Here is a 26,317-nt window from a genome sequence, read left to right as displayed (position 1 = left end):
CCAGATTAACTCTCTCAGTATGAGCTCTGGATTTGGGCAGTTGACAATTAGCCTGAGTTCAAGAATGGATATGACTCGAGTACAGAGGTGGGAACTTGCGGGGGGCACATCTACAGAAGTCAGGGGCGTTCCCGTCCAGAAAGTCTTCCCAGTAGTGGTCGCAGAAAGGGATGGGGTGGAAAAGACAGATCTGACGGAGGGAGGGATGAGGCTGATCCTTAGATTGGCAAGGGTCAATCCTGGAATGCCGCGGATGGCAATGAAGAAAGAAGCGGAGGGCGTGGAGGAGGAGAAGAGCAGACCGACGAAGCAGGTGATGTAGGATTTACAAACGGAGGAGGCGTGGGCTGGTGACAGGAGGAGGGCCTGGAGGCGCAAGGGTGCCCTAAGCGTACAAGGGATATAAAAGAGAAGCGTGATGGGAAGCTGACTGGCGAGAGCAGAGGTGGGGCACTGGGTGAGGGGCGCGGGTCAGGATAGCGGGGATGCAAGATGGGAGAATAACGGCTGTGCACATTTGGCCGGCACTTGGCAGTCTGCTTCCATCTAGATCCCTCTAATTTCCTCCTTTCTTTGAAGAAAGCGAGGTTCGGAGAGGTTAGGTGGCAGCGGAGGGTGGAGGCCCCGGGTGGCGCGGGGGGCGCCAGGGAACCGGCGAGCGCAGGGGCGAGGTGTGCGCCTTGCGTCGCCGGGGGTGGGCGCCCGACGCGGGCGGGTGGGGGGCGGGCCGGCGGCAGCTCCGGGAGGGGGAGGCGGGCTCCGCCGGCACACGCCGCCCCTGGCAGGCGGCCTGATCGCGCGCGAGGAGCGGCCGCAGCCGCTGCCGCTCGGGGCCGCCTCGAGCCCCAGATTCCTGAGCGCTCCGCTCGCATGGCAGCCGCCTCGGCGCCCGTCCCCGAGGCCCGCTAGGGGCGGCCCAGCGCCCCGGCCCTCGGCGGAGCCCGTCGGATCCGGCCCCGCTCTGCGTCCCGGGGCGCGCTGCCTCCCAGCCCGAGGTGAGCACCGCGAGCGCAGGGGCGCGCAGGGCTAGGGGCGCTCTGGGGAGTCCAGGCCCCGCGCCGCGGCCGAACCGAGTGCGGCGGAGATAGGAAGGGAACGTGGGAGCAAGTCCCGGGGCGTGCGGGGGGGAGGGGGGTTGAGGTGGGGGGCGGAGACTGCTCGCTGCCCGGAACCGGCCCCCGCGTCCCCTTCGTGCCCGAGGCCATCTCTCGACGCTGTCCCCATCCCAACGGAGTCCTCCTTGCGGACTGCGTTCCCTGCCCGGGCCCCTCCAGCGCCTGACCTCGCTCGGCGCTGCCCATCCTTCGCTTCCTTCCCACAGAGCCCACTCCCGGGCTCCTGTCTCCAGTCTCCTCGCCTGCTCAGTCTTCCCCGCCTCCGCCCTCCTGCTGCCCCCACCTCCTTCTGTCCGGACGCCCCTCTTCCCCCTCGGTTCCTATCACTCAGAACCGGAATCCAGGTCCGGCCGCCTCCCAGCCTGTGCCGTCCCACAGGTGTCCGCAAGTCCGGCCGTCCATCCGTCCGTCCTCCTGGGGCCGGCGCTGACCATGCCCAGCGGCTGCCGCTGCCTACATCTCGTGTGCCTGTTGTGCATCCTGGGGGCACCCGTTCAGCCTGCCCGAGGTGAGCGCGCCCCCGGACTCAGGTCGCGGCCCTGCCCGGCCATCCCTCGCTTGCGCGTTGACCTCTGCCGGCCAGAGACGGCACTGCAGCCGCTCGACCCGCGGGGTTGGCGAGACCCAGGTAGTCCCGTTGCAATTCGAGGAGTCTCTGTTCTGCCTGAGCCCAAAGGGGAGCTCCCCAATTACTGAGACCCCTCGTCCTCCAAGCCCCGCATCTCAGGGAGACGAACCCTAACCCGGTCTCACCCGTCCTACGTCAATCTCTTGCAGCCGATGACTGCAGCTCCCACTGTGACTTGGCCCACGGCTGCTGCGCGCCTGACGGCTCCTGCAGGTAGCTCTCTCGAACACGTGCTCCCAAACCCCCTTGTTCCCCGTTTCCCAGCAGGTCCACACCCACCACCAGGTCAAGCCCCATGGCAGAATGTCTAGGGGCTTAGAATCCTGCTGTTCACTCCCTATTCCCTCATGGCCACAGGACAGACTAGTCAGCCTCTCCTTTACCCCCAGTTCTCCTCTGCTTTGCCTCTCTTAATGCTGCTTCTTGCTTATGCCTCCCCACTTTTTTACCCTCCCAAGGCTGATCCAAGCATTCTGAAATGTTCCTCCTCAAGATACCAGGAGGAAGACCTGAAGCTTGAGAGAGTTTGGAGATTGGGGCCCATGAGGAAAGGGGGGAGATAATGATATAAAGAGAATGGGTTTAGTCTGAGAAAAGCTGCGGAAGGGTTGCTGTGGAGAAGCACTCAGGAAAGAGGATCTTTCTTGATGCATTTGAGTAATTGACTCACTGGAGTGGGGGATGGGCAAAGTCTGTACAAGGAGAAAAGTGCACATAAGGAAATGAGCTGACAGAGCAAGGGGCCGGAGGGGCTGGCAGTGATTGGGACACTCTGAAATAGTTCAGACCTTTGTCCTGAAATTAGGATGGGAGGACAGTCCTGGTGACCTTTCAAGGTCACTCTTTTTAAACCATTTCTGAGCACCTCAGACATGCTAAGAATGGCACTGGGGTTATTTACAAATATCTTAATTTCTTCCTCAACCCATCCCTGTCAAGCATATCTCCAGTTTACAGATGAGAACACTGAGGCCCAAAAAGGTTAGACAAAGTGCAGAACGAGGACTTGCATGCTGGCGTCTGATGGTCTGATTCCATATGTATGTCCTCCGACCCTGTAGAACCCTATACCTACCTGGGATAGGCCAGCTTTCCCTTTAGGGGCTCTCATAGGTCCTGTTTTCTAGAAGATCTGGTCCTCCCTCATCCATTTCCTCAGATTCCCCTACCCAGAGCCCTGCTCCTGTGCTTCTCCCCATCAGGTGTGACCCAGGCTGGGAGGGGCTGCACTGTGAGCGCTGTGTGAGGATGCCTGGCTGCCAGCACGGTACCTGCCACCAGCCCTGGCAGTGCATCTGTCACAGTGGCTGGGCGGGCAAATTCTGTGACAAAGGTAGGGGAGTAGAGAGGTTAGTTGTTGGGCTGGGGACCCTGTGTGTCTTAGGAAAAAATCCATCCAGATTTAATACCTATTGTGTCTGGCTCAAACCCTCAAATACATGGTTATTTTATCATTTTAGACTTTATACCTGTTGCCTAAATTGGGCCTCAACATAATCCTGTGAGGTGAGCCAGGCAGCTGCTGAAAATATACTCACATTTTACAAATGAGGAAACTGAGGCCCATGGATGAGATACAACTTGCCCCATCACTTTGAGACAGGTTGACAGTGCTAGGGCTAGGAGCCTCCAGAGTCCGATTCAGTGTTGTTTCCCCACACCGCACCATACAAGCTCTGGGTGGGTTTGTAGTGCAAGTCGTGCCCACAGAGTTTTGGGTGGGGCCTGGGCAGGTCTGGGTGCCAGATGAGGGGCTATCCCAGAGCCTTCCCGGTCTCTCTCCAGACGAGCACATCTGTACCACGCAGACCCCCTGCCGGAATGGAGGCCAGTGTGTCTATGATGGGGGCGGCGAGTACCACTGTGTGTGCCCACCAGGCTTCCATGGGCATGACTGTGAGCGCAAGGCTGGACCCTGTGAACAGGCAGGGTGAGTGCTGGCCTGGGGGTGAGTGGGAGGTTAAGGGACAGTCTGGTGACAGAGAAGAAGCAGGACTGTAGAGAGAGTGGTGGTGAAGTATTAGGGCTGAGGAGAAGTCCCACATGGGGGCACCTGAGGATAAAACCCCAGCCTGCCAAAGTGTCCCCAGTTCAGAGTTTCTCAACTTTTCGGGTACCATCGGAACCATTTCCCCAACAACAAAAACCTGTAGGAGCTGGAGGTGTAACTCATCAATGCGTGACTGCTCTGGTGGGGAAGGTGGGTGTGGGGAGGTTGAGGACGTAGGACTTTACCTCGGGAAAGCTGGCACACAGCCCCTAAAGATGTTGCACACAGCAGCCTTGTGCCTCACTGTGAATGAAGAAATGGGGCTGCAGGGCTGGACTTGTCCTCATTTCTGCCTCAGGCCTGAGAGCTTATGAGGATAATAATAGCACACTTGCCTTGAGCCTGGCCTTTGTTTGACATTGGATTATCTCATTTAACTCTCACAGTTTGGGAAGCTGGGTACTATTCTCATTTTCTAAAAAAGATTTTAAGTAATCTCTACGCCCAATGTGGCACTTGAACTCACAACCCCAAGATCAAGAGCTGCATGTTCTACCACCCAAGCCAGCCAGAAGCCCCCTTATTCTCATTTTTAGAATGAGGCGTTCAAGGCTCGGAGACAGTGGCTCAAGGGGACATAGCTAGAAAGGGGGTAGAAGGGTGGCGGTGGTCAGGATGCTGACCTGGGCTACCCTGCAGGTGCCAAGTTGGCATCAGTGGCGTCTTTCACCCCCACTGCAGCTCTCCATGCCGGAACGGTGGGCAGTGCCAGGACGACCAGGGCTTTGCCCTCAACTTCACCTGCCGCTGTTTGGCCGGCTTCATGGGTGCCCGCTGTGAGGTCAATGTAGACGACTGTCTGATGCGGCCTTGTGCCAATGGCGCCACCTGCCTGGACGGCATAAACCGCTTCTCCTGCCTCTGCCCTGAGGGCTTTGCTGGACGTTTCTGCACCATCAACCTGGATGACTGTGCCAGCCGCCCATGCCAGAGAGGGGCCCGCTGTCGGGACCGTGTCCATGACTTTGACTGTCTCTGCCCCAGTGGCTATGGCGGAAAGACTTGTGAGCTCATCTTACCAGTCCCAGATCCTGCCACCACAGTGGACATACCCCTGGGGCCCACCTCAGCTGTGGCGGTACCTGCCACGGGGCCTGTCCCCTACAGTGTGGGGGCAGGTCTGCTGCGCATCTCAGTGAAGGAGGTGGTGCGGAGGCAAGAGGCTGGGCTAGGTGCAGCTAGCCTGGTGGCCGTGGTGGTGTTTGGGGCCCTCACTGCTGCTCTGGTCCTGTCCACAATGTTGCTGACCCTGAGGGCCTGGCGCCGGGGTGTCTGCCCCCCTGGACCCTGCTGCTTCCCTGCCCCACACTATGCTCCAGCACGCCAGGATCAAGAGTGTCAGGTTAGCATGCTGCCAGCAGGGCTCTCCCTGTCTCCTGACTTGCCCCCTGAGCCTGGAAAGACCACAGCACTGTGATGGAGGTGGGGGCTTTCCGGCCCCCACCTTCACCTCCTTGGCTTCTCAGACTGGAGTAGCCCTTTCTCGCCACCCCTCTCCTGGGGTACACACACTGAGGGACCTCAGCCTCACACCAGAAATATTATTTTTTTAATACATAGACTGTAAGATGGAAATTTTATCAAATAAAACTCTGAAAGTGCACGTGGGCTCCTTTGCCAGAAAAACCTGCCTGGAATCCCAGCTGCAAGATGGCCAGAGCAGAGGCCTGGCTCTGGGGAAGGCTCAGGACTATGTTCCCCAAGAAAGCAGTTTCCAAAGGAGAACCCAGGGTCCCCTTTTCCCCTCTGGGAAATGAGGGAGAGGTAGAGCCACAAAGGAGAACATAAGCAAGGTGCAAGCCAGCACCTCTGTACCTGCTCAGGATAAAACTGTGGGACGGGGGTCAGGCTCAGGGCCCTCAGGGAGAGGAGCGGGATCCCTGGTGGCTGCTCTGTAGCAGCTGCTGGAACAGTGAGTGGGGCTGGCTGCGCAGGGCGGCAGGGGAGTCCAGCTCCACGACCCTCCCCGCTTGTAGCACCAGCACCCGGTCAGAGTTCAGGATCGTGTTGAGCCTGTACGGGAGAAGGTAGTCAGTGGGGAGTGGAAGACAAGGCCCTAAAGAAGAAAGCTGAGCTGCTTGTCCCTCCTGTCGTCCCCTGGACAGCACAGGTCTGCCCCACAGGCGTTAGCTCCTGGCTGGAGATACCCTTGGACAATGTGTTACTATATAAAGGGCCTGGAGAACGAGGAGCTGAGATTCACGAGGGATTGGAATCTCCAGAGCCCTGAGCCCTGGGGTCCCTGAAAGGAAGGGAGGCTCTGGGTTCATGTCACCATAGTCCCTGATTAGATTCTCACTCTGGATGTGTGCACACCTGTGGGCAATGGTCAGCACTGTCTTGTCGGCAAAGCGTTTGCAGATGGTCTGCTGGAGCAGTTGGTCTGTCTTCTGGTCCACACTTGCCGTGGCCTCATCAATACACAGGATCTGGAACATGTGGAGAGGGTTGGGGAGGAAAGGGAGGAAGAGGCTTAGCCTTGGCTCCGACCTAAGCACCATCCCTCCTGGCCAGGCCCAGCCCAGCCCAGCCTACAGATCCCCCACCTTGAGCTCTAAAAGGAAAGCTGTCTTAGTCTCTCAAAACCTCTCCCCAGCTCACTTCCTCACCCTGACTGTCCCCTCCCTTCTTCTGGGCCCTCTTAATTATCTCCTCCTATTGCCTTACCTTGGCATCTGTGAGGAGAGCCCTGGCCAGACACAGCAACTGCCTCTGCCCCAGGGATAAGCTCCGGCCTCCCTCACCCAGCTCACCATCCAAACCACCTGCAAGGCACAGCATCCTCACTCCCAGGTCCCGGGCCTCATCCTGCTCCCTCCTTGTTCCTTCCTGCCACCACAGGGTAAGACCTAGTACTCACCAATGGACATGATCACCTCACTCAGATGGCACTGCTCCAGGGCCTGCCACAGGGCCCTATCCTCATGCAGGCCCTGGGGGTCCAGGTTTTCCCGAACAGTCCCACTGAACAAAAAGGGTTCCTGAGGGATGACAGCCAGCTGGGATCTGGGGATAAGGTGGGGACAGGACATGGAGTCCTGACTAGAGATGTGGCCACTTCTGTTCCTAGCACAGGATTTTAGCTAGCCCTTCTGGGAAAGTTTGGGGCAAGACCCGAACATAACTCCCACTCTGGTCCCGAGTTGGCCAGCCACATACTTAGATCTGTGCCAGTACCAAGAGGAATATCAAAGACATCCAAGGCCTTGACTCTATCCTTAAGGAACTTACATCTCACTGAGGTATAAGGCACGGAGAGCAGGAGTGAGATAAACTGTGTGGGCCTGACTCCAGCAGCCACTGGGGCAGCAGTGGCAAGGAATAACCAGAGTGTGAATGGGTAGGGGACACTTCAAGGTTGGAGGTGGGCCTGGAATTGGGTCCTGAGGAGCTATATGGTGAAGCTATAAGATAAGGGCACCACAGGTAAGAGAAGACAGGAAGAGGGGTGCCTGGGTGGCTCAGTTGGTTAAGTGTCTGACTTCAGCTCAGGTCATGATCTTGCGGTTCATGGGTTCAAGCCCCATGTTGGGCTCTGTGCTGACAGCTCAGAGCCTAGAGCCTGCTTTGGGTTCTGTGTCTCCCTCTCTCTCAGAAATAACAAACATTTTTTAAAAATTTTTTAAAAAATCAGAAAGAAGACAGGAAGAGCAGAGCCAGGTCTTGGGATCAGTATTGGACTTTAGAAGACAGAGCTGCCCTACCTCGTGCATACCATGAAACCCAGCAAAAAATGATACTAGGTAAACCTGGAGGTTGGGGGTAAGGAGATGATTAGCCCCAGAAGAGGCCACTTGTGGCTAGGGGCAACTGGCCCAGGTCTTGAGCTGTCCCAAGCACCGCCTGCTGAGCATCAGAGCTGAGGGCATCAGTATGGGGCACTGCCCTTAGTAGGCTCGGGTTCAGGAGGCACAGACTGGTGGGTCTCAACCAGAGGCTATGTGCTGGGAAATAGAAGGTGAAGCTGGAAAGGTGGGCCTGGGTCAGACTGCAGACCTTGAGACCACAGCTATGAGTCTGGACCTGATCACCGGGAGCTCACCATCCTCACCTCCTTGTCCTATGCTCCATCCCGCCCCTGATTGGCCCTGGCCACCCCGAATTGATATATAGCCTTCCTAGCTGGACCTTCCTCCAAGTGCCAGTAGTCTGGTTCCCTTCTTCTCTCTCCCCCAGACCTGAGCTCGGCCAGCTCCAGCTGGCTGGTGTCCACACCGTCCAGCAGCACTCGCCCCGAACTAGGTTCCAGCAGCCGGAAGAGCACCAACAACAGGGAAGACTTGCCAGAGCCCGTGCGGCCCACGATGCCCAGCTTCTCTCCAGGCTGCACGCGGAAGGTCACCCCATCCAAGGCATTCGGCAGCCCTGGCCGGTACACCAACACCACATCCTGGAACTCCACGCTCCCCTGGGTCAACCAGCCAATGCCCAGCTGGTGGGTCCATGGGTGGGAGAGAGAGGGAGACAGGTGAGGTGGAAGAAATCAGGAGGAGGAGGGGCAATGGAGAGTGGAGAGAAGAATAAAGAGAAAGGGTTGGTGTGAGAGGAAAGGGCGCATGCCACAGAGACTGGGCCCTCTCGATGGGCACAAAGATGAGGGAAGCCGTGAAGAATAGGGGATCACATGGGGACGTGAGAGGAGCTGAGAAAGATAGTGAGGAGTGAAAGGAAAGGAAGTGGGGGAGAGATGGGGCATGTCAGGAGGGTAGGAGGGTCCTCCAGGGTTCCAGTGCCCAGGCCTGGGGCGGGGGTGCAGGCCTACCCGTGGCAGCTGGCCCTGGGGCTCTTGGGGTAGGTCACAGGAGTACTCCTCCAGTCGCTCGACGCTCACCAGCATGGTTTCTGTCTGCGTGAAGCTGCTCACCAGGCCGGAGAGCAGGCCCGTCAGGGAAAGTGCATAAGATAGTGACAGGCCCACCAGTCCTAGGGGAGAGGAGCACAAGCCACTAAGGGATGCCTGCACACGGGGGTGCATGTGGAGCAGGGGTGGGGCAGAACGGGAGAATTTCAAACCATGGACTGTGGGCATGTAAAGGAAGCCAGCAGAGAAGCAGAAAGACACCAAGACCTAGATAGGAACCACAGGAGGCTGGCCACAAGGGAGCACAATGGGCCTGGAGAGGCTGCAAGGGAAGACCATGGAAGACGGGCCTGACAGAGTGCTGGGGATGGGGAAGAGCAGGAAAGGGGTGAAGATTAGAAGACTCAGTTCTAGTCCCAGACCCACCACCACCTGGGCGAGTTTCTCCCTAGGACTTAGTTTCCTCAACTCTACAATGCAGGCAACGAGAATCACAACACTCCTCCCAGAACCCCTGGGTGGGAGGTGAAATGTTGGTGGGGAGAGGTCTGGGGCGAGGGGACAACATGCTTCTGAGGTGAGAGTGAAGTTTCTGAGGGGAGAGGTGGCACCTGGGTTGGCGAGGCCCTGCTGGTGCTGCACCAGGGCGATGCCCGCAATGGCACTGACAACTGTGGCCCCCATGAGCTGCAGCCGAATGTCCAGCCACTGCATTGCGGCGCTGGCAGCAAACTGGCACCTCTGGTTTAGCTCCAGGAGTCTCTGGTTCTCCTCTTCAAACCTGGTGAAGGCCAGGAGGGAAGCAAGGCCACTCCATTGTTGCACTGACCCATCCAGACTTCTTCCCCGAAACACGTCTTTCTTGGAGCTGATCTACACACCCACAGGCCTCTCCTCAGGGGTATAGAGGGGCCAGTGTTTGGCCTCACTATCCCTTTATTCTGTTTCCTTCCTCTTTCCCCTAGGGCACCACACCCACGTGCCCTACTTCTCAGGGGTCCTTCTCCCCTCCTTCGGCACCTCATCCCTCCCCCACTCCCCGTGGCTGGGAGAGGCAGACTTCATACACCTGTGAGTGGCCCCGGCGGCCCGGAGCACTGCGAGGCCAGCCAAGGTGTCGGCCAGGTGGGTGTAGAGGGGAGACAGCGTGAGGCTGCTCAGGCGCCGCAGCTCCCGGGACGAGGCCCTGTAGTGGCGCTGCACGCGGTAGTAGATGATGCTCAAAGGTGGCAGCAGCAGTAGCAGCCAGGGCAGGCCGGAGCCCAGCACAGCCAGGAGGCCCAGCAGGCCTACTGCGTTGGCCAGCAGGATGTTGAGCATGAAGGGAAGGCTGTCATCTGCACAGGCCACGTCGGAGGAGAAGCGATTTAGGACCCGGCCCGCGGGTGTGGACTCGAAGAAAGTCACTGGCGCCTGGGAGAGGGGGTGTGGTTGCACAAAGGCAGGGCCTGGCAGAAGAGGGGTTGGGAACAGCACTGGGGGATGGTGGGGTGGGGACAAAGGCCCAAAGTACAGAATAGGAAAATGTTCCCAGAGTTTGGGGGCAGAGAGGAGGGGCATGTGGAGCTTGGAGGGAGACTACCCCAGGGTGGGAAAGATACTATCCCATCCCTCTGGCCACTGGTGACCCTAACAGGCCATGCTGGCCATTCCTCTACCTCCATGCAAGACATACCTACTCCCCTTTCAAGGGCAGGGAGCCAGTCTCTCACTAGAAGACGGGCACTTCAGGCGAGTGAGTGAGATTGTTAGATGTCAGGAGGAACATCCTGATTACCCGTGGGTGGACAGAGTGATAAGGACAGCAGTCAAAGTCAGTATTATCTCATGGCTAAGCATTCGGATTCCAGCCCTGCCAGTTACTAGATGTAACCGGGAGACTCCAGGCAAGGAGCTTAATCTCTTAAAGGCCCCTGTTTCTCATCTCAGAAACAGGGATAATAACAGAATGGTAGCTCCCAAAGCTGCTGGTAGGATTGAAAGCCACATACAGCAGTCAGGTGCTTAGCACAGCCTGCCTGGCCTAGAGTAAGTGCTCAGCAACCACCAGCTGTTTAGATGGCTACTGTGAGGGACTGTCTCAAAGACAGCCCGTCCCTTTCCTCACCTTCTCCATCCCCCCAACTCTCTTCCTTTACTTGGGGAACAATCCTCTTAGGGCAGGGGACTAGGGCAAAGGACTTTCAGAAGCACCTCCTAAAGCCAGTTTATAAGAAAGGAATTCTATCACAGCCCGACGATGCCCTGCTCCTGAAGGAGAGGCAGAACAGTGGGCAGTTACTCCCTGACAGGCAACAGGAAGACCTATGTAGTACCCGGTTCACGGCCTAGCTCTTCACAGAACTAGGTTTGCCCAGGTCACTTCACTCTCAGAACCTCAGTTTCCTCACCTGCAAAATGGGGATAACAGTACCTACTTCACAGGGTTATTATGAGACCCAGGTAACAGACATGAAAGGGCTTTATAACAAGAACAACATCATTAACAATAATTACTAATTGAGTAGTATGTGTCAGGCACTATTCTAAGCACTTTCCATGTACTAATTTAATCCTCGTGAGTCTACAGGGTCAGCAACAGACTAGATATACACATAGCAACAGGGATCAATCTTAGAAACAGTCCTAAATAAAAACTGTAAGAAATGGATCGCCATTAATAAAAATGCTGGCACACAAAACATACGCATTTGCAAAAAGACAAACACAAAGATATATACTGGGGCACCTGGGTGGCTTAGTCGGTTAAGCATCCGATTCTTGACTCTTGATAGCAGCTCAGGTTATTATCTCCGGGTTTGTGAGATCCAGCCCCACATTGGGCTCTGTGCTGACAGCTTGGAGCCTGCTTGGGATTCTCTCTTGCTGTCTCTATCCCTCCCCCATGCACGTGCTCTCTCTCTCGCTCTCTCTCTCTCTCAAAACAAATAAACATTTAAAAAAATTTTTTCAAATCCCACAAAGACACATACTAACTAACCACACTTAGAATGGTTGCTTATGAAGGAAAGGACAGAAATGGAAATAGGGTATGCAGATAAAAGGGAGCAGATAAAAAAAATTAAAAAAGGATCTTTCATGATCTAAGGGGTGTCCTATGTTCCATGAATAACTCAGGCCTCTGCACTTGAAGTCCAGAACAGAAGTGACTCTGAGAAAGATTCTCTTCTCCCCATTTTACAGATGAGAAAGCTATAGGCTTAAGTAACTGGGTCTGAACCTAGGTAGATGCTCTCCAGGCCTTCTGAGTCAAGTGCTGCACCCTCCTGTGAGGGCTATCTTTTTCTGAGGACTAGGAGGTAGGATGGGGCCCCAATGGAGCCTAGATACTGAGAGGGCTCCCTCATGCCACCTCCACCCTCCCATCCCCTCACCATAAGGACTCGACAAAGCAGGCGGTGATGCAGGGTGGCGGCCGCTCGGATGGTGCCCGCTGCAAAGAGCACTGCCCGGAGAAGGGTGCAGAGGGAGTTGACACCGGCAATGGTCGCATATACGGTGAGGTAGAAACGGATGTCTGAAGAGCCATTGGGGGCAGCTTTCGGCAGTGGGGACACTGAGGTGCTGGGTGGTGAGGAGGGGGCTGTGGGTAACCAAAAGTAGGGCCCCCCAGGGGTCCCTTCCCCTCCCCCATGCCAGCTCTCCCCACCAGAAGACACACCCCTGGAACACCAGCCCCCAACCTCTCAAGCCCTGCCTGGCAACACCTCAGGGAGACTGCCAGGCTTGCTCTAGCCCCAGCCACTCACTAGAGGCTTCCTGGGGAGAAGAGGAGCAGCTGGGCAGAGAGAAGCCCCGTGGATCCCGGGCTGCTGGGGGCTGGTGCCTCCTGGGAGCTATTCTTGTCTGCCTTCAGCTGAGAGATCCAGTGGGAGAGCCACCAGTCAGCAGCATTCCTTGTGGCTGGGTGAGGATTGGGAGGGAAAAGCTGTAAGTGAGATCCATTCTTTTGTTCCCTTCAAACACCCCCTCCCTCTGCCCTGGACTCTGGTTTCTACTCTTCTTCACCCCCCTGGCCCTCCTCACCTTGCAACTATCCCATGTCCTCCTCAGTGTGCCTATCACCCTTTAGCTCTGAGGAGTGCATGATCTGGCATTTGCAGAGTCGGGGCTAGTTGGGGGGTGGGGGGGCATGGTACAAATCAGAAGATGGCCTCAGAGTATACCCCTCCCGCCCTTGGGACTCTCTCAGCTGCTGCCCCTGCCTGGTGAGTCTCAGGGCTTTGTAAGTATCCGGACAAAGAGATGGCTGTGATGGGGACCTTGGCTGTGCTGGGATGAGGGGCTCTGGGGTTCACTCCAACCTTGCATGAGCAGCAACGAGAGGAAGATAGCTAGGGCCAGGCCCTGGCCCACGGCCCTCCAGTATGCTTGGTACACGTGGAAGGCCACAGCACCCTCCTTCTTGCTTTCTTCCTGCAGCAGGCGGCCACATGTGTTCCTCTCCACTTCCAGCCCCGCCTTTGTTTTCTCCAGGTTCTGACCAGACTGTGCTGTGGCTGTGAGGATCAGAGAGGTGGGGGGTGGGGATGGGGGGTTATGTCTGCAGGACAACAATTAAACCTCAGGGTTGCAGACAGGCAGGGGAGCTTTGAGGAAAATGTAGCTCTACAGTATGGTGGTGACAGGCAAGCTCTTTCCTCACCCCTGAGCCATACCTGAGTCAGACTCTTGTCCATCCTCAACCCAGGCTTTGGGGACAGCCTGCACCAATGGCAAGATCTCAGAGGGAGGCCCTGGAAGGCAGCAGGGAGATCAGCATGGGGCTGTCCTGGGTATGTACTCTGCCCTTCTCAATGCACCTGCCAATTTACTTCCCGTTCTCTTTGGACCTCTTCCCTGACCCTCCCTAGCAGGGCCCTGCCCTGGACCCCCAGACTCTGAGCAGGACCCTCAAGTCCATCTCTCTGTGTCTGCAGTCCAAGCAGCACAGACAGAAAATGTTCACCCTCAGAAGGACAGTCCTAGCCACCCATGAGCACTCTTCCAGAGTCACCTCTCCTAACTACAGAGCTTTCTCCTCATGTCACATGAAATTTTTAAAACTCTGGTGGAGCCTCATTTCCTCCTGTTTCTCTCCTAGTGAACTTGCAGATGGTCATGTCCCGCTGGATAATAATCCATCAGAGGTGGGTTTTTGTTGATTTTTGTTTGTTTGTATTTTTAATAAAAAGACTATTCTAAACCTGATTGCTTTCTCTTCTCAAAGGACAAGAGTGTTCTCAGAGATCCTGGGCCTCTGTGTTCCCAAAGCACCCAGTTACATAGCCCAAGTCCCAAATCCACTGGCATTGCACCAGCGTGCTCCTTTCTCTCTTCCTCTCTTGCCTCACACCAGTTCTGTGAAGGCAGGACAGGGTCTTTCATGAGACAGAAGGATGACAGGGGCCCAGGCCACACACGGAGGAGGTGGCAGAGTCTACATGTAACAGTCCACCTGCCCATGTTCCCCTGTTACACCTGGGCAGACGGCTCTCTTCCTCGGGTGGGCTCCCACCCTTGTGGCCCACATTACCGGCTTGTACGAGGCGCCCGGCCTCCATCAGCAGCACCACGTCCGCCCTCTCCAGGTACTCAATGCGGTGGGTGCACAGCAGCCTCGTGGTGTGGCTCAGCACTCCCAGGATGCACCGATGCAGCAGGTGGTTGGCCACATCTGTATCCACAGCAGCCAGAGGGTCATCGAGGAGATAGAGGTCCTTTTCCTAGGGAGAGGTAGGGGCACAATGGGCACCAAGTCCAGGTCCTCTGGTTAGAACCCAGACCTCTCCTAGGACACAATCTTGAGGTAGAGAAGACAATTGAGAGGAACTCTAGGGGTTACCCTTAGAGCATAAGAGAAGGAGGTAAGAGCTGAGGGTGAACTTCCCTCCAGTCAAGCAAGGCCTGTGCTCAGCTTTGCTGGGTCCCAGCAATTCAAATTACACAATGCTTTTTAAAGGGCCTTTAATTCTGCCTTCAATCTGCAAAAGAGGATGGGGTGGCCAAGGGCCCAACCCCTCAGGAACATTAAGTAAGGAGGAAAGAAACCAGATGCTAATGAAAATATCTCCACCCCCCCTCCCTCCAAGGCTGTAGACTCCCCTATCTTTAATTTACCTGGTAGACAGCACGAGCAAGGGCAATCCGGGCCCGCTGTCCCCCGCTGAGGGTCACACCCTTCTCCCCCACCTCTGTCTGGTCCCCAGCAGGCAGGATCTGACAGAAAAGTCCCCCCAGCACTGGTCAGTGGGCTCCCCAATACCTTCTACTCCATCTCTTTGCAGGGAAGAGGTAGAGGGGGTCAAGAGAGCCAGGGAACTTGAGGAGACTTGAATTTGGGGTGAGCAAACCACAGGCGATAACCCATAATTCCAATAATCCAATCCCCACGACCTCATGAAGTTGGTATTTTTTGTCTCTCACAGATGAGACCAAAGTTCAGAGTAACTACCTTGCCCAAGGTTGTTCCACAGCTCGTAAGTAGTAGGACATGAATATAGATTTTTAACCACCCTGTCCCACTCACTACCCTGCCTTTTTAACAGGCAAGGATGATGATGGGCAAAATCAGTGTGATAGCTTTCATAGGTTTTTCCAGAAGGAATGAGAAGGAATGTACCCCAAGTCTTCCTGTGGCCTCAGGAGTGGTCTCCTTAGCTAAGGGGTACCCATACCAGAGGAAGCACCTGTGGTCTACCAGACAGCTTTTCCTTCTGAGGGAACAGCTTTGTAATTCATCTTTTTTCTTAGTGCCTAGAACAGTTCCCAGTACGCAGCAGACATCTGAGAAATGCTTGATGCAGAAACAAATGATATGAGGCACCTGGGTGGCTTAGTGGGTTAAGCATCTGCCTTTTGATCTCAGCTCGGGTCACCATATTATGGTCCATGAGATTGAGCCCCGAGTCGGGCTCTGTGCTGAAAATGTAGAGGCTGCTTGGAATTCTCTCTCACCCTCTCTCTCTGTCCCTCCCCTCCCTCAAAATAAATAAATAAACTAAAAAAAAAAAAAATAGGGAAAAAGAAATAAACGATACATGGGCATAGGATACCCCATGGTCAATGTTAAAGGTCCTCTTTTCCAGGGAAGTTCCACATTTACCTGGACAGGGTAGTGGTGATAATAGTCCTACAGGGAACATGGGATTGAGTGGGAAAGTCACAGGAGAAATCTGGAATCTCATCCCTCTAAATTTAGTACATAGGATATAGGGGATCTAATGGACTTCCCTGGAGTAACCTTGACTCTCTTGACTCTCTTAAGCCTCTCTCTAAGTGGGAGGTGGGGGAGCCTCTTGAATCAGAACCAAACCTATGTAGGCCAAAGCCTGAGAGGGAACCCTCCCCTAGCCTCAGAGGTCTCAGGGTTCCCTTAGTGGCTGTGTGGAACACCCCATCACTACCACGGCTCTGGGTCCTACACGGAAGGGGGAACCATGCAGCTGGACACTCTGGGAGGACCAAACCTAACAGCCAGTCTTTGGTTAATGGTGCTTGAGTAAAAGCAACCCCTTCCCAGAGAAGCAAGTCTCTGACTTGAGGTATCAGGGACATGGGGGAGCAGGTGGCCAGGAGGTTTCAGGGCCAGGCACTCACACTGAGGTCATCACTGAGGGCGCAGGCCTCTAGCACTTTCTGGTACAGCTGGGCATCAAATTTCTTCCCAAAGAGAATGTTGTCCCGGATGGTGGCAAACTGGATCCACGGTTCCTGGGTCGCCAGGCCAAAGCCTTTGGACAGCCCCCACACTGCCACCCGTCCATGCAGCCTGCATACAGCAGAGCCAACAGCATAGGGAGCCAGCTCCCACTGGGTCCCTCCATACCCAGCCCCTGCCCCCCAGAAGCTTCTTTAGACTGCCATCAGTCTAGAAGTCTCTAGACTTCTACATCAGGTCCCCCTTCATGTCACATGGGTCTCTGAATTGGCAGCCACTGAGGTTGAGGCGTCCTAATGAGGCTGGGGGAGGGGGGTCATTCTGGTCTGGGAAGGGAAGAAATTGCTCTTTGGGTACAGCCAAGCAGCTGTCAGATCTGGATGTGCTCAGAAGCTCAGAGGAGAGCATGGCCACCACCCTGCACTCACTCATTCTCATGACAAAAGCCCTTCTTTCATACTTCTGCTCCTCTCTGGATCCCTCCCTGCATAACCACATTTTCTGAAATAGCGGCTGACGCAGGACGTTTCCATTTATTTCTTCACTCACTATTATACCACTTGCAACACTTTGGTGTGATGATTATAACTCACTTTCTTGACTGCCTTTCCCTTTCCAGACTGAAAACTCTCCCAAGAAAGGGACAATGTCTTGTTCTTGGCATCCCTGGACCCTAAAATGGTGTCCACCACATGGCAGGGGCTAGGCAAGTGTCTGCTGAAGGTCAAAGCTGAGGACAGCGGGGCACTAGAGGTTGCTCACCTGTGGAGCTCCCCAGCAATGGCGGCCAGCAACGAGCTCTTCCCACAGCCCACCTTCCCCACGATGCCCACCAAGGCACCCTGCAAGGAAGCCAGACAGTAAGCATCAGGTCTCCCTCCTGAGGCCCTGGGCTGCCAAACATTCCACAGAGGGTTCTCTCTAAGCCTCCACTAGTCTGTAAGGAAAGAATGTTCCAGCCCTCAGGCTGAGCTATGCCTCAGAGACACTGTGCAGCACCTAGAGAAGTACAGTGCTTTACTACCCACTCAGAGGAGCGATCAGTTTCACTGTCTGTATGAAGGGCCTCTGGAGAGAAGCCAGAGAGTGTGCTAGAGAGAATGGGAGGAAATCTGCCCAGAATTTCCAAGGAAAGGTCAAGGTAGGGAGCCCAGAAGGAGAGGGGAGGGGAGGGACTCCAGGCTTTGGGGCCTGGATGCTGGGCTAACTATGTCCACCTGTGGCTAGACTTCTGCTATCTCAGAGTAAAAGGCAGTACTTTGCACAGATGCCCAGTTCTGTGATTTACAGTTTCAAATTTTCTGTTCTCCCTTCATTTCTTAGTGGTAACATACATTCATGGGGCTATCTCCCTGCACAAAAAGGAAAAAAAAAATCCCTTTTTTTAAGAAAGAAGTGGAGCTCTCAGAAGCTCTATAATGCCCCCAATCTGTCACCCAGTATTGACCCGTCTCTGAGTGGCCACCAGACCAAGCTGAGACCCTCCCCTGGGAATTCTCCCTCTTTCTGGCTTAGCCTGTAAGTGAGAGGGCTGTCTGCAGTCACATCTTCTGCTCAGTGGAGAGCAAGTCCACTGAGAGAAGCAGGAGGCAGATGAGAGAAGTAGACAGAAGGAAAGTTCTAGGAGTTGAGTCCTGGTTCTGGGTTGCTGCTGAGATCCAGCTGCATGCATGCCCTTGGATTCTGCAATTCATCTTTATATCCTCATTATAAATTCCTGTTTGCTTAAGCTAGCTCCTGTTTCTATGACTTATATCCAAAAAGCCCCAACTGACACATTAGTAAAATTCCTTTGAAAAATTCCAGCCTTGTCTTGCCTGAACTAAGAAAAACAAAATATACAGCCCATGCCAGAAATGTGAGCCAAATGTGGTAGAGACTAGAGAATACTGGGTTGAGCTGTGGGGCAAAGGGTTGGATAGGGGTCAGAAAAGAGTGAAAACTCAGAAGTTGGGTAAACAGAAGTCACTGTCCTGCCAGGAATATTCTTTCAAGTGTTCGTCTGAGGGTGTATGCTATGGTGTGAGTCACAAGGTGTGATTCCTTTTTACCAGGCTAAATAGAGGATTATCTACCCTCTTTGCAAAATCCTTCTCAGAAGAGACTCCTGGGCCTCTCCCCTGGTCCCAGCCTGGGGCAGATGCTGAATAAGCTCTGGGGTCTGTTCTCAACTTGCTGGCCTCTGAGGGACAATGGAGAGACAGACATACTTGTTGGCCTGCACTAGGAGGATATACCTGTCTAAAGACCAGGGAGAGAGTGGACAACTCTGAGAAAGCTGTGTTAATGGGAGGGTGGTCAGAGAGAAGTGTAGACCTGCTCACCACAGCCCCTCCAGTCTTTCCCTCAGTGATTAGAGACGTAGGCCACCTAGCTACGATTGGCACCATCCTTGCTTATCTGTCACTGAGTCCGCATCTCTCTCATTCATCTGGGGACTCCCCTAGGTTGTCTAACCAACAAACCTTCTTCACTTCGAGGTGACTGATGAAGGTCTCCTGGCTGGTTCCAACTGGGTCCCAGGAGAACAGGGCTTCATGCAGCTCCAACACCGTAGATGGCGCTGTGGGGGGATCTAAACAGGGAAAAGGGCACTCAACTTGGGATTCTAATGCACAATCTACCTACTTAGGGAAGGTAAACCAGGAGTGTGTCATTGGCTTGCTTGTCTTGTATCTACCTGCCCAGTGCTAATTCAGCCTATCTTGGTCTGAGGATTCTCCCCCAGGAAATGGCCACTTGCTCTGCCTGGGTTCTGCTGCCTCTGGCTCTTCTTGCCAGCACCTATGTACAGCATCCTCGGGGCTACAGTTCCCTCCTCACCCTGTGCCAGGTTCTTCCCTTTAGCTTCCCATTACCTGAGCTATAGTAGGCTTGGGGGTTCTGGTTGGGAAGGTCAAGGAAACGCTGAATCCGGTCCAAGGACACTTTGGCCTCCAGGAGGCCATTAATCACCCAAGGGAAGCTGTTGAGGGGAAGAATGAGCATGCGCACCAGTGCCAATGCCGTGAACACCTAAGTAGGATAGAAAGGGGATGAAGCATCACCTGAAGTCCAGGAGCTATCTGAAGGCCTGCTCTATGGGTGGCCTTGTGGACAGGTGTGTGGAGGGAAGAACAGGGCAGCAGCAGCAGAACTGAGGGGTTGGCTGGAAAATCCTTGGGTCAGAGATGGCAAAGGTAGTCACTTCAGAATCCTAGAAATCCCAGATGTTCCTCCAGGGATCCAGGTTGCACCTCAATAAGCACAGAGGCCTGGCGCATTCTGAGACCCTCTCAGAATTTCTAAGGACAGACATCATCTGGCCCTGGCCAGAGCCAGCACTACATCATGGACCTTTTTTGCCCAAGGCTATCAGAATGGGGATCAGGGGACCTAACACGGAGACTGGGCCTGAAGTCAGAGAAGGAAGAGAGGAAAAAAAAGGAATGCCTTCACAGAGGAGAAAGGGTTATAAATCTGAGACCCCAGAAACTTCAGAGAATTCCCGCTTGGTTAGGAAAGGGTAAGGCAGCCAGTGATCCTCCTTCCCAGTAGTCCCGAGGGTCTGAGCCCACCTCCCAACTCCATTGCAGTCTCTGGCTGCTGCCTCTCTCCACGCTTTGCTACAGCCATCGCCTCCTCTCCTGGCCCTCACCTTGGTGGCAGTGAGCTGGTGCCCCATGAGAACATAGGTGATGAAGATGACGATGGAGATGACAACCGGCAGGGCAGCCCACAGGTACACACAGGCTGCATCCAGGTATTTGATGACCCTGAGTCGCCCCAGTTCTCTAGCTCGACAGGCCTCTACTCGGGCCCCTAGGGCCTGCTCCCACCTGAAGAACTTGATGACTCGAATGCCACTCAGCAGCTCTGTCATGAGCTAGGGATAGAGACCAGAGGGCAGTGTGAAGTGGAAATACTGCTCATGTGTGTCCATTCTCCTCTACCCAGTCTTCCCCAAGCTCCTAACAGAGGAGGCCAAGTACTCCAAGCTCCCAGATACTCTGTACTTCCTAGCCCTGGTTTTCTTCCCACCTCAGCCCTAACTTGAAACCCTGCCTTCAAATCCCTTTCAGCCCCGAGTTGCTTCCCCTGCCAGTCTTTTACTTCTCCTCCATGTGTGCTCCAGCAGGGAACAAGTCAGAGTTGGAATCCCCCCCACCTTCCTAGGAGATGAAGTGATAGAAACTACAGGGGTGTTACCACACTGGGGTAAAAGCACTCCTTCCATGAGATGAGGGACTAAGACTACTTCCCAAAGCCAGAAGAAGATGATTTCGGGAGCTAGTCACCAGTATGGCCCATGGCTAGAGTATACAGGTGTAAGAGGCCACAACAAAACCCAGGGTCAGACAGGCCAACGAGCCCAGGCAAGATGGGCAAGGGCCAGATAAACTCTTTGGATCCTAACACTCACACATCCCCAGCCTGCAAGCCAGGTTGGCACTGGGAGTCTTCCCAGATGGTGCTGGAGATCTAGTCTGTAGCTGTCATGGGTAGGGGAAGAGGCCCTGGGCCATAACCAACTATGAGAGTCCTCCTCCCTGTTAGCACTCCGAGCTACTCCCAGAAGAGGCTGATAACTATGCTGTGTGGAGCTCCAGGCCTGCCATCCCTCAGTCACTGCAGAACCCAGAATTGACTTAGCCAGACCCTCCTCACCTAGCGTTGGTCTAGACCGAAGACTGACCTACTCCCTTCCCCACAACCCACCCCTTAGAGGTAGCTGGGGTTCTCCTAGGCCTCTGTACTATGGCTACGGGATGGTCTGTGCCCTTAGATGAGGAGGCAGGAGGCTCGGGTCCTAGCACCAATACTAAAAACCCATTTGGTCCAAACAGGCTACTTCCTACCTCCTAGGATTGCTGTATAAGCTAATACTATAGTATTACTAATGGGCCCTGTTCATTTAGTGCTTACTTTGTGACTTGCCCTGTACCCAGTGTTACCTAATATAATTATGGTCATTTCTTAGATGAGGAAACAGAGGCCCAAAGAGGTTAAGTGACTTGTCTGGGATGATGAAACTAGTAAGTGGTAGAGTTGGGATTTGAACCCATGTCTGTCTTTCTCTAGTCTGAGCTCTTAACTTCTAGCTCTTAGCAGTCTGAGATCTTAACGCCCTCAGGCACTGTGCATGGGAGGACCTGGGGACCAGGATGCTGGGCGGGGTCTCCAGATTGCTGAGGGACCCCAAGTAGCCCCTCACCTTAACCCGTGCATCCTTGTGCTGTAGCATCTCCTGGTTGCTGGCCATGATGCGGGTGGCAATCACTTTGTTGACAGGGACCAGTAGCAGTGCCACGATCAGACCACCCACGAAGGCCACCCCCACCTGGTGGTGCAGCAGGTAGAGGGTGATGGCCAGCTGCAGGGGCAGGCCCCAGGCCTCATGGAAGCTCCCAGCAAAGTTGAGTAGCCGCTCAGAGTCGGTACCTAGCAGGTTCAGGGCCTCCCCAGCAGGAGGGCGTCTGGGCCCCAGCTGTAAAGCCTTTCGGTACAGAATATTCAGCACAGCCCCCCGTGCCTGAAGTGTCACCTTCCGTATCTCGTACCCATACTGATTCTGCAGCACAGCACCCAGGACAGCCCCACCAGCTAGCGCCAGGGCATAGAGCAAGCCATTGCTTAGTGGCTCCTGCCCCTCCTCTAGGAAGCCCACCAGTAGGGAAAGCAGCAAGGGCCCCGAGAATCCCAGCATGGTCCCCACCAGTTTTAGCAGTCCAAGTGCCAGGTAGCGCTGCCCAAAGGCCCCATACAGGGCCCTCCACAGCTGGGCCCCTTCCTGCCAGCATGCTTGGAAGACTCGAGCCAGGTAGGTGGGGTGCAGCCTGTGTGGAAGGCGGCAAGTGTCCTGGGGCTGCCGTAGCTCTCCACGGGCCCCTCGGGACAGCAAGGGTGTCAGCCAGGCATAGGAAAAGCGTGACAGCCAACTCTCCCCATCTTCAGCTATCTCAGGTTCCTGTTCCTGGGACAGGAGGGGCTCCTGGGCCCAGGGCTCCCGTGGCCCCCCAGGGACTGCCCAGCCCAGTCCATAGGCCAAGAGTGCAGCCAGCTGCAGGATGAGAAGGCATAGGCGGGATAGGGGTCCTGGGAGAAGTGGGGGCAGAAGTGTGCCTCGTTGGCAGTGCCATAACAGGGTGAGCACTAGGGCTGGGGCTGGCAGGAAGGCAGCCAGAGCCAAGGCCAAGGGTCCCCGGGAGTGGCCATGAGGGGAATGAACCAACACCCACAAGGCCAGGCAGTGGCTGGTCCAGGCCACAGCTGCCACGCCCCCTGCCAGCACTTCCAGCCCTATTGGCCCTGGGCCTGCCCCTGGTGGCAAAGCAACTGGAAGGAGGTCTAGCAGTGGAAAGACGGAGAGCAGGAAGGAAGCTGCAAGTCGGAGCCGCCAGCCAGGACTGCAGTGCAGGATGTAATCTGGATTCCTAGAGACAAGGGGGCAAAAGAAAAGCAGGCACATAATGGCTGACTGAGACCCAGACATTAAATGTAATAACTCACTTACCTAGAGGTAGTCAGTTCCCTTTCCTGCCTTGTACACCTTATTTCTATCCCATTTTACTCTGAAATTCAGGGCTTTTCCTCCAGGAAGTCTCCCTGTCACAACCTAATCCATTTTCCAATCTACCCATATAATTTCTGACCATTATTTTGCCGCAGAAACTAACAATTTTTAGTTAAGGTTGTGTGGAACATGAAGACTAATTATAAAAAAGAAAAAAAAAAAATCCCAGGAGCACCTGGCTGTCTCAGTCAGAAGAGCATGCAACTCTTGATCTTGGGGTTGTGAGTTTGAGACCCATGTAGGGTACAGAGATTACTTATATGAAAATAAAAAGGTTTTAAAATCCTAAATTTTCACACCGATAACAACTAAGGAATGAGTATTTATTTTTATAAAATTATCTACCTAAAATAACCCTTAAATTCACCTGAAGTACTATTAGATGAACTTATATATGGCTTCTACACTCTTATACTATAGCCTAAATTTTATGAAGCCTCAGAATATTCTACTCTCTGTTTTTCCAATGGTTGTAGAAGGTGGTATAGATCGTATTCCGTGACTCCATTTGCTGAAGAAAAACCTCTTTTTAGTTTTGTCTCTATCTTCTTGGCATGCAAAAAACAGTTTTAGCGAACAAAAGGGTGATCTGTCTACACTGAAAACCAGGTACAGGATAACACACCTGTAGCAGTGAATATTAGAATGCCTTGAAGGTTCACACAGTGAGGTTAAATCTATTATTCCCTTTGTTAGCAAGGCTGGATTACTGAAAAAGTTTAACTGTAGATTAGCATGCTTTGGATTGCCTCTAAAAAGTCCAGCTAACCACAGCTATGTGGAGTGCTTTATATCGGAATATAAGTCAACCTTTAAGAATTTTATTTTCTAAGATGTGGGGACAGAACATTGGGCCCTTGGAGGTCCCAAGCTGGTCATCAGCCAGTCTTATGACCTTGGGCAAGTCTCCTTCTCTCTCTGCATCTCATTTTCCTCATTTCTACAGTGAGCAGTAAGGAGTCTGGACTCAAAGCCCTCTAATGTCTTTTCTTGTCTGAGATTCTGGATCTCTCTAAACCTTTTCAGCAATGTACAAAATGTCTGGTAAGTGAAATGAGATAACCATGGTTTCTATTGATTATATGATGGTCTTTCTTGCCTGCTCCTTAGACTGTGAGTTCCCAAAGAACTGTGTTTAATAGATACACCTCTGAGCAGGCTTTGGATGTCTGTGCTAACTGACTAACCCTCTCTAGACTTCTGTCTCATTCTGTGTAAAATACAAATCAAGAGTCCCCCCCTAGACCAAGCAGATCCCAAGTTTCTCCTCCTGAAGGGAGAGATTCATAAGCCCTGACTGATCTTGGATAGGGACACATTCCATCTATCAGACTAGGGACTCTCAACGGCAGAGACTAGATTTCTCTCCTGCCTTGTCAGTAGCCAGAGTAACAGTAACTTTAGACATATCTAGTCATACAGGAAATAAATACAAAATCAAAGTGGGTTTGGCACTTGCACCTTAGAGACCCAAACCCAGAAAGACTAAAGTTTTGATTTTGCTCTTCTCATCTACTAACTGCTTCCTCTCCAGCTGGTTACATATGCCTCTCTTAGTCTAGGAACACAGTTTTCTTTTTTATTAAAAAAATTTTTTTTTAAGTTCACTTATTTATTTTTCAGAGACAGAGACAGTGTGAGCAGGGAGGAGCGGGGGAGGGGGGAGAGAGAAAGAAAGAGAGAGAGAGAGAGAGAGAGAGAGAGAGAATCCCAAGCAGGCTCTGCACTGTCAGCACAAAGCCCAATGTAGGACTTGACCTCAATAACCATGAGAACATGACCGAGCCGAAATCGAGTGGGAGGTTTAACTGACTGAGCCACCCAGGAGCCCCAAGGAACACAGTTTTCATACATGGAAGTGGTGGTGATAAACTGATCCTACAACTTCAACACAAGTTATCCTTTCCGTCTAAAAACATTGTTCACTCAATTATGCCTCCAATTCATGGCAGTTGGGTTTGTGCATCTAAAAATCTACAGAAGTGATGTTTTCTACCAAGCATCTGGCCTTTAAAAATGTACCAGGCACGGCGCTATATGCTTAAAAGCATTATCTGATTTAACCTCCCAATAATGCTATAAGGCCCAGAGAAGACCGGTAACTTGACCCAAAAGAGCCACACTGCTGCAAAGTGCTAATGCCCAGATCCTATTCTATTTTTGCCCGACTCCGGAGACCTCTCTATTCTGGTTAAACTGCCTCGGATATGCGGGTTTCAGGTGAGGTCTGCAGGCGCACACGGACAGATGTCTTGCACCTGTTTCTACCCACCTCGGGGTGCCCCAGTGGCAGGCACTCAGCACGGCGAGGAGCGCGTGGGGCAGGGCGCTGAGCACCAGCTGGGTGAAGCAGTGGCCCGTGGTGTCCCCCTCCCACACCGGGAGCGGCTGCAACACGCTGGTCTCGCACAGCTGGGCCAGGAGCCGCTCCATGGAGGCTTCACCTGTGGAGAAAGCCGAGGTGGAGGGAGGAAAGGTTCCTCCCAGACAGAGGGGAATCCGTGTTCCCAACGGCGAAGTCCAGGCAGGGAGCCGACACCCTGGGGGACGGAGTGGGGGCGCTAACCAAGAAGCCGGAGTGGTGTCAGAGAGCTCTGACAGCCGGGTCTGCCAGCCTCTAACCCCGCCCCCGAACCGGGACCTCCCCTCGCTTTGGCGCGGAGGCCAGACCCCGCCCATTCTCGCGTTACCTCAAAGGGAAGTAGTCTGGCTCCCCCGAGCGGGCGGATTTCTGGGCTGGTTACATACCCGACCTCGCTTTTCCCCCTCTCTTGTGTCTCTGCCCCCAGAGATCCGGAACTTCTGACCTGGAGAAGCTACTTGCCACCGGATTCCAAGATCCCGAGCACTGGTGAATGCAAAAGAGTCTGCTGCTGGGTTAGGGTGCTAGCCTGGCTCGCTTGGCACCCCCTATAGGCGGGATGACCTCTCTGGCACCGTTTGCCCCGCCCATTTGCCAGGTTTTTGCGCGCGTGCGCACTTCTCTCTGCCGCCGAAGGTCTCATTGAGCCGGCGTGCTGGCGCGGCAGTCCCACCCTGCCGCGGGTTTACGCTACCTTATTTGCATAGGAACTGATGTCAGCTCTACTGCGACGTCATTTATTCACGCTCAGGTAGAGTACTAGCTCCCATCTGTCTCCTGTTTACTAGCAGGCACGTGCATTGCACTAATTCTTAAAGCTTACAGAACTGAGAAGCCCAACGTGCGAGGTACACGGACGTATAATGCCACTTAGGGACTCTTAGGCCATTTACTTCTTTACTCCAAGGCTGCATAACCTTGAGGAAGTTACTGACCTCTTTTTTTTTTTTTTTTTTTAACTTTTTTTTCAACGTTTATTTATTTTTGGGACAGAGAGAGACAGAGCATGAACAGGGGAGGGGCAGAGAGAGAGGGAGACACAGAATCGGAAACAGGCTCCAGGCTCCGAGCCATCAGCCCAGAGCCCGACGCGGGGCTCGAACTCACGGAGCGCGAGATAGTGACCTGGTTGAAGTCGGACGCTTAACCGACTGCGCCACCCACGTGCC

The 26,317-nt window shown here is 54.0% G+C and overlaps 2 protein-coding genes across 11 annotated transcripts; one reads left to right on the top strand and one right to left on the bottom strand.

Annotated features, from left to right (window-relative positions):
• Positions 1-224: 224 nt before the first annotated feature.
• Positions 225-5,396, top strand: DLK2 (delta like non-canonical Notch ligand 2). 4 transcript variants are annotated; one of them, XM_045498325.1, is made up of 6 exons: positions 225-313; positions 1,494-1,623; positions 1,893-1,956; positions 2,946-3,076; positions 3,529-3,673; positions 4,475-5,396. In XM_045498325.1, exons 1-6 carry the CDS (start codon positions 245-247, stop codon positions 5,208-5,210), a joined length of 1,275 nt encoding a protein of 424 aa, XP_045354281.1. In that variant the 5' UTR covers positions 225-244; the 3' UTR covers positions 5,211-5,396. The 4 variants fall into 4 exon arrangements, with proteins under 4 accessions (XP_045354281.1, XP_045354284.1, XP_045354282.1 ...); XM_045498328.1 differs by lacking the exon at positions 225-313 and adding an exon at positions 345-445; XM_045498326.1 differs by lacking the exon at positions 225-313 and adding an exon at positions 744-995.
• On the bottom strand, positions 5,321-25,713 carry ABCC10 (ATP binding cassette subfamily C member 10). Of its 7 annotated transcripts, none has more exons than XM_045498318.1 (22): positions 25,594-25,713; positions 25,059-25,230; positions 21,428-22,646; positions 19,871-20,098; positions 19,092-19,248; positions 18,699-18,808; positions 16,996-17,075; positions 16,173-16,344; positions 14,694-14,792; positions 14,110-14,299; positions 13,253-13,330; positions 12,899-13,093; positions 12,344-12,497; positions 11,969-12,158; positions 9,664-10,007; positions 9,206-9,375; positions 8,556-8,716; positions 7,972-8,225; positions 6,654-6,799; positions 6,461-6,558; positions 6,110-6,222; positions 5,321-5,806 (listed from the first exon to the last, which is right to left on the bottom strand). In XM_045498318.1, exons 2-22 carry the CDS (start codon positions 25,217-25,219, stop codon positions 5,653-5,655), a joined length of 4,473 nt encoding a protein of 1,490 aa, XP_045354274.1. In that variant the 5' UTR covers positions 25,220-25,230; positions 25,594-25,713; the 3' UTR covers positions 5,321-5,652. The 7 variants fall into 7 exon arrangements, 6 of the variants coding, with proteins under 6 accessions (XP_045354274.1, XP_045354275.1, XP_045354276.1 ...); XM_045498319.1 differs by having other exon boundaries at positions 25,477-25,712; XM_045498320.1 differs by having other exon boundaries at positions 25,535-25,641.
• Between the last annotated feature and the right edge of the window lie 604 nt (positions 25,714-26,317).

Source organism: Leopardus geoffroyi, chromosome B2 (assembly GCF_018350155.1).
Source record: "Leopardus geoffroyi isolate Oge1 chromosome B2, O.geoffroyi_Oge1_pat1.0, whole genome shotgun sequence".
NCBI classification, from domain to species: domain Eukaryota; kingdom Metazoa; phylum Chordata; class Mammalia; order Carnivora; family Felidae; genus Leopardus; species Leopardus geoffroyi.
This window is presented reverse-complemented; position numbering and strand designations above follow the sequence as displayed.

Excerpts from the sequence above, each read along its gene's own strand:
- ABCC10 (XM_045498318.1), bottom strand. The coding sequence starts at position 25,219 with ATGGAGCGGCTCCTGGCCCAGCTGTGCGAGACCAGCGTGTTGCAGCCG. Across the intron at positions 18,809-19,091 it reads CCAAGCCTACTATAGCTCAG|ATCCCCCCACAGCGCCATCT; the intron begins GTAATGGGAAGC and ends TTCCCTGTTTAG. Across the intron at positions 6,800-7,971 it reads CTGGAGCTGGCCGAGCTCAG|ATCCCAGCTGGCTGTCATCC; the intron begins GTCTGGGGGAGA and ends CCTTATCCCCAG.
- DLK2 (XM_045498325.1), top strand. The coding sequence starts at position 245 with ATGCCGCGGATGGCAATGAAGAAAGAAGCGGAGGGCGTGGAGGAGGAG. Across the intron at positions 1,624-1,892 it reads ACCCGTTCAGCCTGCCCGAG|CCGATGACTGCAGCTCCCAC; the intron begins GTGAGCGCGCCC and ends AATCTCTTGCAG. Across the intron at positions 3,674-4,474 it reads GGACCCTGTGAACAGGCAGG|CTCTCCATGCCGGAACGGTG; the intron begins GTGAGTGCTGGC and ends CCCCCACTGCAG.